This window comes from Saccopteryx bilineata, chromosome 3 (assembly GCF_036850765.1).
Source record: "Saccopteryx bilineata isolate mSacBil1 chromosome 3, mSacBil1_pri_phased_curated, whole genome shotgun sequence".
Classification (NCBI taxonomy): Eukaryota; Metazoa; Chordata; class Mammalia; order Chiroptera; family Emballonuridae; genus Saccopteryx; species Saccopteryx bilineata.
In genome coordinates, this window is record NC_089492.1 from 152,178,619 (window position 1) to 152,190,736 (window position 12,118).

At 37.8% G+C, this 12,118-nt stretch overlaps 1 protein-coding gene across 3 annotated transcripts in view; it reads right to left on the bottom strand.

Moving 5' to 3' along the window:
- MGAT4A (alpha-1,3-mannosyl-glycoprotein 4-beta-N-acetylglucosaminyltransferase A) overlaps window positions 1-12,118 on the bottom strand; it is a 181,759-nt gene that overhangs the window by 29,214 nt on the left and 140,427 nt on the right. For all 3 annotated transcript variants that reach the window (XM_066267803.1, XM_066267800.1, XM_066267801.1), the window contains exons 10-12: window positions 11,546-11,676; window positions 10,263-10,370; window positions 9,942-10,135 (exon numbers count right to left, since the gene is read on the bottom strand). In XM_066267803.1, the coding sequence (XP_066123900.1) occupies window positions 9,942-10,135; window positions 10,263-10,370; window positions 11,546-11,676 (433 nt within the window). The remainder of the gene's footprint in view (window positions 1-9,941; window positions 10,136-10,262; window positions 10,371-11,545; window positions 11,677-12,118) is intronic.

A 12,118-nucleotide genomic window follows, 5' to 3' on the forward strand; every position in this document is an offset into this window, starting at 1 on the left:
CCCCAGGAACAAGCCCCAGCCTATAGCCCCAGAGCCTAGAAGAGGCGTATGGACAGTATTTAGCTGCGAAACAAACCAGGATACTGTTTGTGAGAAAAGAGATTTCTCAGATGCAGGATTCTTCTTAAAGGGACCGCACAGAAAACCTTTTTCACAACCCCTCACCTGGGACTCTGGGGGATGGAGAGAGAGGAGAGGACCGGAGTAGCAGGAAGAGTGTGTAATCTAGGAGGCACAGGGAGAAACACTTTGAGGGACAGCCACCCTAACCCCTGGGCTGAGTCACTCCCCAAATCTAAAGTGAGTATTTTTCCTAGAACCAGCCAATATCAGCAAAGGGAAACAGGTCACCAGCCAAACAGAAGCTCTCCTGCTGCACTCAGGGCAGAGTTGCTTAGAAGGAGGGAGCCACCAGGGATACAGTATTGAGTGTTAAGATCTGAGCTGCATCCCCTTCACACACACTGTTGAGTGCTTGCTGGAGGATGATGGGTGGTGGCGGGATGCGGAAGAGTGGTCCCATCAGCAGGGGGGGAAGCCTGGGGCTGGCCGTGGCTGTAGCCCTGGCACGAGCGCAGTCTTGCACATGGGGGTGGAAGCCAGGGCTGGCCACCCGGCCGGCCAAGACTTGCAGACCCCGCATGCAAACACAGTCCCACCCACAGAGGTGAGGCTAAAACCGCAGTGACCGCTTTAGCGGGCCAGCGCCAGCAATGCCCATGCCCGAACGCCCTAGGTGGTGTCAGAGAGGGTGGCAGGCCTACAGGCAGATCACACCTAGGAAACAGAGGCCACACCCATCGGACTCCTGTGGCCACACCCTTCTTATACACAGACAAAATGAGAAGGCAGAGAAATGCAACCCAATGAATCAGGAGAATTCCCCAGAAAAAGATTTGAATGAGTCAGAAATAACCAAATTACTGGATGTAGAGTTTAAAATACTGATTGTTAGAATGCTCAAAGATCTTAGAGCAACAATGGATGGACATGATGAGCACAAAAATAAAGAGATAGTAAGTAAAAAAAATTAAAATAATAAAAAAGAATCAGAAGTGACAAATACAATATCAGAAATGAAGATCACACTGGAAGGAATTAAAAGCAGGATGGATGAAGCTGAGGATCGAATAGGCAAGTCAGAGGACAAGATAAACGAAAGCAAGGAAGCAGAGCTACAAAAAGAAGAGGCTCAAAAAGTCTGAGGAAACTCTAAGAGAGCTCTGTGACAACATGAAGAGAAATAACATCTACATCATAGGGGTTTCTGAAAAAGAAGAGAAAGAACAAGGGATAGAGAATCTGATTTAAGAAATCATAGCTGAAAACTTCTCTAAATTGATGAAGGAAAAAGTCACACAAGTTCAAGCAACACAGAGAGTTCCATTAAGGATGAACCCAAAAAAGGCCAACACCAAGACACATCATAATTAAAATACAAAAATTAAGAGATAAAGAATACTAAAAGCTGTAAGAGAGAAGCAGTCTATTACCTACAGAGGAGGCCCCATAAGGATGACATCTAACTTCTCAACAGAAACATTAAAGACCAGAAGGGAATGGCAAGAAATGTTCAAAATAATGCAAAACAAGAGCCTATAACCAAGACTTCTCTATCCAGCAAGGCTATCATTTAAAATTGAATGAGAAATAAAAAGCTTCCCAGACAAAAAAAAAAACAAAAACAAAAAAACAAACAAAAAAAACAACTCAAGGAATTCATTACAACCAAACCAATGCTACAAGAAATGATAAGGGGCCTGCTATAAACAGAACAAAGCGGGGGGGGGGGGGGGAGGATCTAGTAAAAGAGGAATATAGATTTAAAGAATAAAAAATGGCAATAAGCCTGACCTCTGGTGGCACAGTGGATAAAGCGTCGACCTGGGAACACTGAGGTCGCCGGTTCAAAACCCTGCACTTGTCTGGTCAAGGCATATATGGGAGTTGATGCTTCCTGCTCCTCCCTCCTCTCTCTCTCTCTCTCTCTCTCTTTCCCTCCTTCCCTCCCTATCTAAAATGAATAAATAAAAAAATATAATAATAACGTTAAAAAATGGCAATAAACAACTACATATCAATAATAACCTTAAATATAAATGGATGAAATGCTCCAATCAAAAGACATAGGGGCCTGACCTGTGGTGGCGCAGTGGGATAAAGCGTCGACCTGGAACACTGAGGTCGCCGGTTCGAAACCTTGGGCTTGCCTGGTCAAGGTACATATGGGAGTTGATGCTTCCTGCTCCTCCCCCTTCTCTCTCTCTGTCTCTCTCTCTCTCTCACTCCTCTCTCTCTAAAAAATCAATCAATCAATAAAAAAAAGACATAGGGTAGCTGCGTGGATAAGAAAACAGAACCCATACATATGCTGTCTACAAGAGACACACCTCAAAACAAAAGATACACATAGACTGAAAGTAAAGGGATGGAAAAAAAATATTACATGGAAATGGAAATTTTTAAAAAGCTGGGGTAGCAATATTTATATCTGACAAAATAGACTTTAAAATAAAGGCTATAGTAAGGGATAAAGAAGGTCACTACATAATGATAAAGGGAGCAATCCAACAGGAAGATATAACCATTATAAATATATATGCACCAAATATAGAAGCATCTAAATATATAATGCAGATTCTGATGGCCATAAAGGACGAGATCAACAGCAATACTATAATAGTAGGAGATTTAATACCTCACTAACATCACTGGATAGAGCCTCAAGAAAGAAAATTAACAAAGAAACAGCAGACTTAAAGGACACACTATCAACTAGATTTAATATATATCTTCAGAACCTTTCACCCTAAAGCAGCAGAAAATACAGTACATTCTTTTCAAGTGCTCATGGTACATTCTCTAGGATAGACCACATGTTAGGACACAAGACAAGTCCCTATAAATTTAAGAAGACTGAAATCATATCAAGCATCTTCTCAAATCATAATGGCATGAAACTAGAAATCAACTACAATAGAAAAACTGAAAAACACTCAAACACTTGGAAACTAGCATGTTATTAAATAACAAATGGGTTTACAATGAGATCAAGGAAGAAATCAAAAATTTCCTTGAAACAAATGAAAATGAACATACAACAACTCAAAATTTATGGAACACAGCAAAAGCAGTACTGAGAGGGAAGTTCATAGCATTACAGGCATACCTTAAGAAGCTAGAAAAAGCTCAAATAAATAATTTAACCTTGCATCTAAAAGAAATAGAAAAAGAACAGCAAGTAAAACCCAGTGGAAATAGAAGGAAGGAAATAATAAAGACCAGAGCAAAAATAAATGACATAGAGGCTAAAAAAACAATGAAACCAAAAGCTGGTTCTCTGAAAAAGTAAACAAAATTGATGAACCTTTAACCAGACTCACAAAAAAAAAAAAAAAAAAAAAAAAAGAGGACTCAAATAAATAAAATGAGAAATGAGAAAGGAGAAGTAACAACCGACACAGCAGAAATACAAAGGATTGTAAGAAAATACTATGAAGAACTATATACCATAATATTAGATAACCTAGGCGAAATGGACAAATTCCCCGAAACATATAATCTTTCAAAAATCAATATAGAAGAATCAGAAAACCTAAACAGACTGATTTCATCAAATGAGATTTAAACAGTTATCAAAAAACTCCCAACAAACACAAGTTCTGGACCAGTTGGCTTCACTGGTGAATTTTACCAAATATTCAAAGAAGAGCTAACTCCTATCCTTCTCAAGCTATTTCAAAAAATTAAAGAGGAGCCCTGGCTGGTTGGCTCAGTGGTAGAGCATCGGCCTGGCGTGTAGGAGTCCCGGGTTCAGTTCCCGGCCAGGGCACACAGGAGAGGTGCCCATCTGCTTCTCCAGGCCTCCCCCTCTCCTTCCTCTCTGTCTCTCTCTTACCCTCCCACAGCCGAGGCTCCACTGGAGCAGGGTTAGCCCAGGCGCTGAGGATGGCTCCATGGCCTCTGCCTCAGGCAATAGAATGGCTCTGGTTGCAACAGAGTGGTGCCCCAGATGGGCGGAGCATCACCCCCTGGTGGGCATGCCAGCTGGATCCCAGTTGGACGCATGTGGGAGTCTGACTGCCTCCGTTTCCAACTTCACAAAAATACCAAAAAAAAAAAAAAAAAATTAAAGAGGAGGGAAGACTTCCAAACTCCTTTCATGAGGCAAGCATAATAATGTTTCCAAAACCAGGCAGACACTACAAAGAAAAAAAACTATAGACCAATATTCCTGATGAACTTAGATGCTAAAATTCTCAACAAAATATTAGCAAACCAGATCCAGGAATACATGAAAAAAATCATACATCATGATCAAGTGGGATTTATTCTAGGGAGACAAGACTGGTACAATATCTGCAAATCAATCAATGTGACTCAACACATAAACAAAAGAAAGGATAAAAATCACATGATAGTATCAATAGATACAGAAAAAGCATTTGATAAAATCCAGCACCCATTCATGATCAAAACTCTCAGCAAAATGAGAGTACAGGGATCATACTCAACATGATAAAAGGGCATCTATGACAGACCCACAGCCAACATCATAATGAATGGGCAAAAATGAAAAGCAATCCCCTTAAGATCAGGGACAAGGCAATGGTGCCCCCCTTTCACCATTCTTATTCAACATAGTTCTGGAAGTCCTAGCCATAGTAATCAGACAAGAAGAAGGAATAAAAGGCATCCAAATTAAAGAAGAAGTAAAACCATCATTATTTGCTAATGATATGATACTGTACATAGAAAATCCTAAAGTCTCAGTCAAAAAAACTACTGGACCTGATAAATGAATTCAGCAAGGTGGCAGGATATAAAATCAATATTCAGAAATCAGTGGTATTTTTATACACCAACAGTTCCTATTAAAATACCAAAGACATACTTCAAAGATATAGAACAAATATTCCAAAAATTTATATGGAACCAAAAAAGAACACGAATAGCCTCAGCAATCTTGATAAAGAAGAATAAAGTGGGAGGTATCACACTTCCGGATGTGAAGTTATACTACAAGGCCATCGTACTCAAAACAGCTTTGTACTAGCATAAGAACAGGCATATAGATCAATGGAACAGAACAGAGAACCCAGAAATAAACCCACACTTTTATGGACAACTGATATTTGATAAAAGAGGTAAGAGCATACAATGAAGTAGAGTCTCTATAACAAATGGTTTTGGGAAAATTGGACAGGTACTTGCAAAAAAAATGAAACTGGATCACCAACTTACACCATTCACAAAAGTAAACTCAAAATGGATAAAAGACTTAAATGTAAGTCGTGAAACCATAAACATCTCGGAAGAAAACATAGACAGTAAACTCTCTGATATCTCTCATAGCAATATTTTTGCTGATTTATCTCCACAGGCAAGTGAAATAAAGGACAGGATGAACAAATGGGACTATATGAACCTAAAAAGCTTTTGCACAGCAAAAGACACCATTAACAAAATAAAAAGACAACGCCCACAATGGGAGAATATATTCACCAATAATAAGTGCTAGAGAGGGTGTGGAGAAAAGGGAACCCTCCTGCACTGCTGGTGGGAATGCAAACTGGTGCAGCCACTGTGGAAAACACTATGAATATTCCTCAAAAAATTAAAAATAAAACTGTCCTTTGACCCAGCTATTCCACTTTTAGGAATATATCATATGAATATCAAATCACTGATTCAAAAGAAGAAATGAACCCCCATGTTTATGGCAGCATTGTTTACAATAGCCAAGATCTGGAAACAGCCCAAGTGTCCGTCAGTGGATGAGTGGATTAAAAAGCTGTGGTACATATACACAGTGGAATACTACACAGCCGAGAGAAAGAAGGAAATCTTCCCTTTCACGACAACATGGATGGACTTGGAGACTATCATGCTAACTGAAATAAGCCAGGCATAAAAAGAAAAATACCATATGACCTCACTCATTTGAGGAATTCAATGAACAATGTGAACTGAGCAACAGAACAGAGGCAGAGGAGGGATCAAAGGGACCAGAGGGAAAGCGGTCAGAGGGAAAGTGGAAGAGATGATGGGATCAGAGAAGGGAAAGAGATTAGTGAAATTAGATACACATAACACAGCATTATAGAGAGCAGGACAGCAAATCCTGGAGGGAAGGGAGGAAAACACTGGGGGGAAGGGGCAGAGGGGGGGCCGAGGTGAATAAGGGGATGGGAGGAGATATATTCGGTGGGACACTTGAATCTATGTAAACACAAATTAAAATCATAAATTAAAAAAAAATACACAGCAAGTGGCCCTGGCTGGTTTGCTCAGTGGATAGAGAGCCCTGAAGGTGGATGTCCCAGGTTCAATCCTCAGCCAGGGCACACATGTGAAGCGACCATCTGCTTCTCTTCCCCACTTCTCTCCCTCTTCCCTTTCCGCAGCCAGTGGCTCAACTGGCCCAATTGTTGGCCCAGACCAGGGATGCTGGGTGGATCCCAGTTGGGGCACATGCAGAAGTCTGTCTCTCTATCTCCGCTCCTCTTGCTTAAAAAAAAAAGATACACAGCAAGTAATAATTATAATATGGCCAAAACATGGAAACAACCAAAATGTCCCTTGATAGAGAATTGGATAAAGAAGAAGTGGTACATATATACAATGGAATACTACTCAGCCATAAGAAATGATGACATAGTGCCATTTACAACAATATAGATCAGGCATCCCCAAACTATGGCCCGCAGGCCACATGTGGCCCCCTGAGGCCATTTATCCGGCCCCTACCGCACTTCCGGAAGGGGCACCTCTTTCATTGGTGGTCAGTGAGAGGAGCACTGTATGTGGCGGCCCTCCAACGGTCTGAGGGAGAGTGAACTGGCCCCCTGTGTAAAAAGTTTGGGGACCCCTGAAGATGGACCTTGAGAATATTATAACTGAGTGAAAAACGTAAATCAGAGAAGGCTAAGAACTGTATGATTTTACACATAGGTAGTATATAAAACTGAGACTCATGGATGTAGACAAAAGTGAAGTGGTTACCAGAGGGAGGAGGATATGGGGGAGGGGGTAGAGGGAAAGGTGTAAAGAGGGACAAATATAAGGTGACAGAAAATGATTTGACTTTGGGTGATAGGTATACAACATATCAACCATTCAAATGCTATATATAGTACTGTTTACCTGAAACCTATATACTCTTATGGATCAATGTCACCCTGTTAAATTTGATTTTCTAAATAAAATTAAAAAAAACAAAACATGGTTCTGACATAGTATGCTATTTGTGGGCAGGAATCACCTACGACTGATTTTCAATCATGCCTTGATTTTCAAATGTTACATAGGTCAGTGTACCTTACAATAAGAAACTCCTAAGCTACAACAAAAACTACTTGCAGCATTTTCACTGACACACTTCTTAAGACATCTTTGCCTTGGAATGTTGCTTCATTGGGCCAATCGATATCTCACCTGTGGATGTAAAAATATGGGTGGGAAAGCCACTTTTTTTAAAAGAGCTCATGAATATAATCTGGAGTTTATAAAGATAGATTCAGATGTGTTCACTATGCAATTATCTAGAAAAACTCACCACCACCTAAGAAGTTTAATATTAGAAATAAATGATGGGAGAGCCATGCAATGGGACACTGCATAGCCAATAAAATGTTTATGAATAGTATAAGACAGAGCACAATGGAAAATATAAGATATAAACTTATATACACACCATGATCTCAAGGTAGAAAATACACAGAACCACCAAGAAAAAGAAGTGCCAATATAGTCACAATGGTGTCATTCGGGTTGTGATATTTATCCTTTTTTTTTTTTTTGAATGAAGCAATTTTACTTTTATTGTTTTTAAATATTCTGTTTTTTATAATAAAATATTTTTTATTTTTTAATTATTAATTTTAATGCAGTGACTGATAAATCAGGATACATATGTTCAGAGAAAACATCTCCATTGTTCACAATAGCGAAGATCTGGAAACAGCCCAAGTGTCCCTCAGTGGACGAGTGGATTAAAAAGCGTTGGTACATATATACTAGGGAATACTACTAAGCCATAAGAAATGATGACATCGGATCATTTACAACAACATGGATGAACCTTGATAACATTATACTGAGTGAAATAAAGTAAATTAGAAAAAACTAAGAACTATATGATTCCATACATAGATGGGACATAAAAATGAGACTCAGAGACATGGACAAAAATGTGATGGTAACGGGGGGGGGGGGGGGGGGAGTGATATTTATCCTTCTTCGTACTTTTAGATTTTCGTATATTGAACAAATATCATGCTTTACAGTCAGAAAACATTTTTCTTAACATGTCATGTCTATATTGGTAAATACAACTTTTGTTTTCACTCTTCTTAGCATAAAAGTTATTGTGAACATCAAAGCAATTCCCTTCTTCTGTCCTGAGACAGAAAATTCACACATGAATTTCTATTAGACAAGCACCCTCAGGAGGGGCATGCAATATTATTTTACAGAGGCTTATGTAAATGTATTTGTTGCTAAGAAATTTGATCTCCACTACATCAGTTTATAGGAAGATTCTTCAATGGAATTATCTTCATTTGCTAAAAATAAACCAATAGACATAGCTTGAGTGGAGTGGCTTGAGGCTATTCATGTTTATCAAGATGAAAGAAAACTGGTGTTTCTAATTCTGTGATGACTCTTTAAATGTGGTAAACAATACCTCAAAGTACAGGTTATCACTATATAGTATAAAAATGAACATTAACAAGAAATATTACTCATATGAGAGCAAAATACTGCTTAAAAGCATTTTTATGATTTTCCAGTGATATTCTCATTGCTTAAAACATTTTTACGCTTCAATTCCTCTTTAGAATCAGTTTAAAGTAACAAAAGAAAATTAATAACATTACATTAAAGCTATGCATTGTTTTTGTTCACCTTAAATAGAATTATTCCAAATGACTTTCATCCGATTCTAAAAACGAAATAGCCTCTCACGAGAACACATAACATAATAAACCAGAGGCTAAAGAATTGTGTTCTTTTCTGGGGATCACATGTTAGCATGCTACTGACAGTTTGGGAACCAGCCCAAACTGAGCAAAGTTTGAAGGACTAATGACTGCTAAATAAAAAACGGGGAAAGCCAGTGGATAGAGTGCCTACCCGGGACACTGAGGTCCCAGGTTCGAAACCCCAAGGCTGCTGGTTTGAGTGTAGCCTCATCAGCTTGAGCGCAGAGTCGCCGGCTTGAGCATGGGATTACAGACATGATCCCATGTTTGCTGGCTTGAAACCCAAGGTCACTGGCTTGAGCAGGGGTCACTGGCTCAGAGGCCCCCAGTCAAGGCACGTATGAGAAGCAATCAATGAACAATTAAAGTGATGCAACTATGAGATGATGCTTCTCATCTTTCTCCTTTTCTGTCTGCGTCTGTCTCTCTCTCTCACTAAAATAAACAAACAAACAAACAAACAAAAAACAAATGAGAAAGACTCCTAAACTTTGTATGATGGACATAAAAGGTTGTGAATTCCTCCATGATATATTAAAAGTAATCTGGCATTTGAAAAACCATTGACTAGAAATAGTCACCATCTATTAAACTTGTCATTTCAACCAATTTGCTGAGTAGCAAATCATCCAACTCAAATCTTAGGAGTATTTGAGGATTAGGCTGTGAAAACAAATTTGAGATTCTGTGGCACATTTAGTTCTAAAGTATTTAAAAATACTAAGTATATGTTCAGAAATGCCAATAAAATTTATGAAACATGCTAAATGCTGCTATCATATCTGAAAACTACACACCTATTTTATTATAAGAGTTGTAAAAATGTATTTAATAACCCAAATTTGGGACTCACTGTCTGCTCACCTGTTACACACAAAAAATTCCAGTATATAAAGGTCACACTATAAAACAGGTTTGAACTGTAAGACCAAATATATTTCAATAATCACCAACCTTTCTACATTGACTGGCTTATCAAATTTAAACAAGATGTAGTCTCCAGCTAGTGGGGTTATAGCCCAGAAGAAATCCTCCCCCATATAAGTTTTCTCCAGTGTATGTCCTTGGTAGACCTTCAAAGAAGTAGATACTTCTGCAGGTGGGTTTACATGGATTTTAAGAAGTAATGGTTTCATATAATCTTTATCCTAGGATGAGAGACATATATGCAATTAAAACAACTTATAGCTTATTTATACTTAAGGAAAAGAGCAATGATAATGCACTAAATAACAAATTGTATGTTCATGAGAAAAATCAAATGAAATGACCAACCGTAAGTTTTTGAATTTTTCCTGTTAGTGAAGAATGCAGACCAACATGTTGAAAGAGGGAAGGTCTGAAGCGGATTCGCAGATTTGCTTTCTGTCTATCACAATGTTTCTAAATATTAGAGAAAAAAATTGTTAGAGTTACATTAAACAGTGAAAGAGTGTCCTTTTTGAAAAATGAGAAGTCCTTTACAGAAATATTGAAAAATATCCAACTTGATCTCATAATTACAGATCACATATTTTTATGGTCCTCATTAAGGCATTAATAGAATTACTACCTATACACTTGGTAAACAGACATGATGCAGAAATTTAAAATAAGCACAACTAAGGAAAGAGTTATGAATTTCATTTCAACCTTTCTGTAGATATATCAATATAAACTTGATTTTTAATATAAAAATGGACAAACTATAAGCTAGAGGTTTGGTTCAAATAGACAAAATACACAAAAAGATAATATATTGAAAAATTTGCAAATAAAAGGCACATTTTGTTCCATAAAAGCAATTTGAAAATGTGAAGCAGTAACTTGACTATCAACAAATAATTAAAAGTTTGACACAGAAATCCATCTCAGCACAGTTAAGGGACACAACATCTACATTTCAACTCAAAGTGCCTCATGGCTCAGACTCCAGATTACAACCTGTCCTCAAATTTGATCATCGTGTCAGACACCTATGATGCCAGCAGGGTTCTCAATGGGTGTTAGTTTGGTGCTTCAAGATAGCCATGACTGACTGGTCATGCTTTTATAAACTCTTCATTTTCAATGACTTTTTACAAGTTTGAGGCTAAGAACTAACTGAAAAAGACATATTTGTAAAACATTTTCACTTTGAAAGACCTTCAATAATTTACCAGGTGTTAAAATGCCTAGTTTCTGAGGGATGCACAATCTCCTCACGTATGTTATTCACACACAAAAAAATTCCATCATAACACATATTATGAATAAGAGGTCTGAATTGTAAGGCTTAATATATTTCAATAATCATCAACCTTTATACATTGACTGGCTTATCAAATTTAAACAAGAGGTTAGCATCATTCCTAACTAGAAGTGAAGTAGTGCATATTATTCACACAAATTCAACTACTCAAGTGGAAGGAGAGGGAGAGGGAAGGAAGGAGGAGGGAAGGGGAAGAGCAAAGAAAGAAGGCAAGCACTTCAAACATGAACCTATTTCACTGTGAATGTACAAAATCTCGCTCCCTAACAGTCACTTTCACGAAGTATTGAAAACAAGCTTCTTCTACCCTCATAAGAAATTAACTTACTGCATCTTTTTCAGGGTTGCAGACTTTCACCCAGAGAATATGGTCCAAGAGCCAATCAATGGGCTTCTCCTTATAGAACATAAATATGAATTCCACAATTAGAGTGAGGTCTGGCGCTTGAAACATTTTCCCTGAAAAGATATTCCAGTCAATAGCTATAATAAACCAAGCATCAATATAGTTTAAGTGAAACCTTAACAACACATATACTAAAGCTTTGCTTTCAACTATATAAATAAATCCTTATGAATAATGTCCCCACTTGTCTTATTAAAAACAACAAACCTGTCTTTAGCTAAACACTAAGCTGTCATCTGGGTATAAATGGAAGTAGTTAATTTCTGATTTTCTCTATTACAAAATCTATCATGCAACTACTGGCTCACAGGATTCAAGAAGGAAGTCAGAGATTTTTCTTCCATATTTTAAGATTATTTCCATAAAAAAGGAATTTAAAGAGATTTAGGTTAAAAAAAATTAATAATAAATGCAAAAAAAATGACTCCTAATTCTGTCTTCACTTAAACCTTCATGAGTAAAGATTTTTTTGACTCAAATTAAGTTTGAGATAAA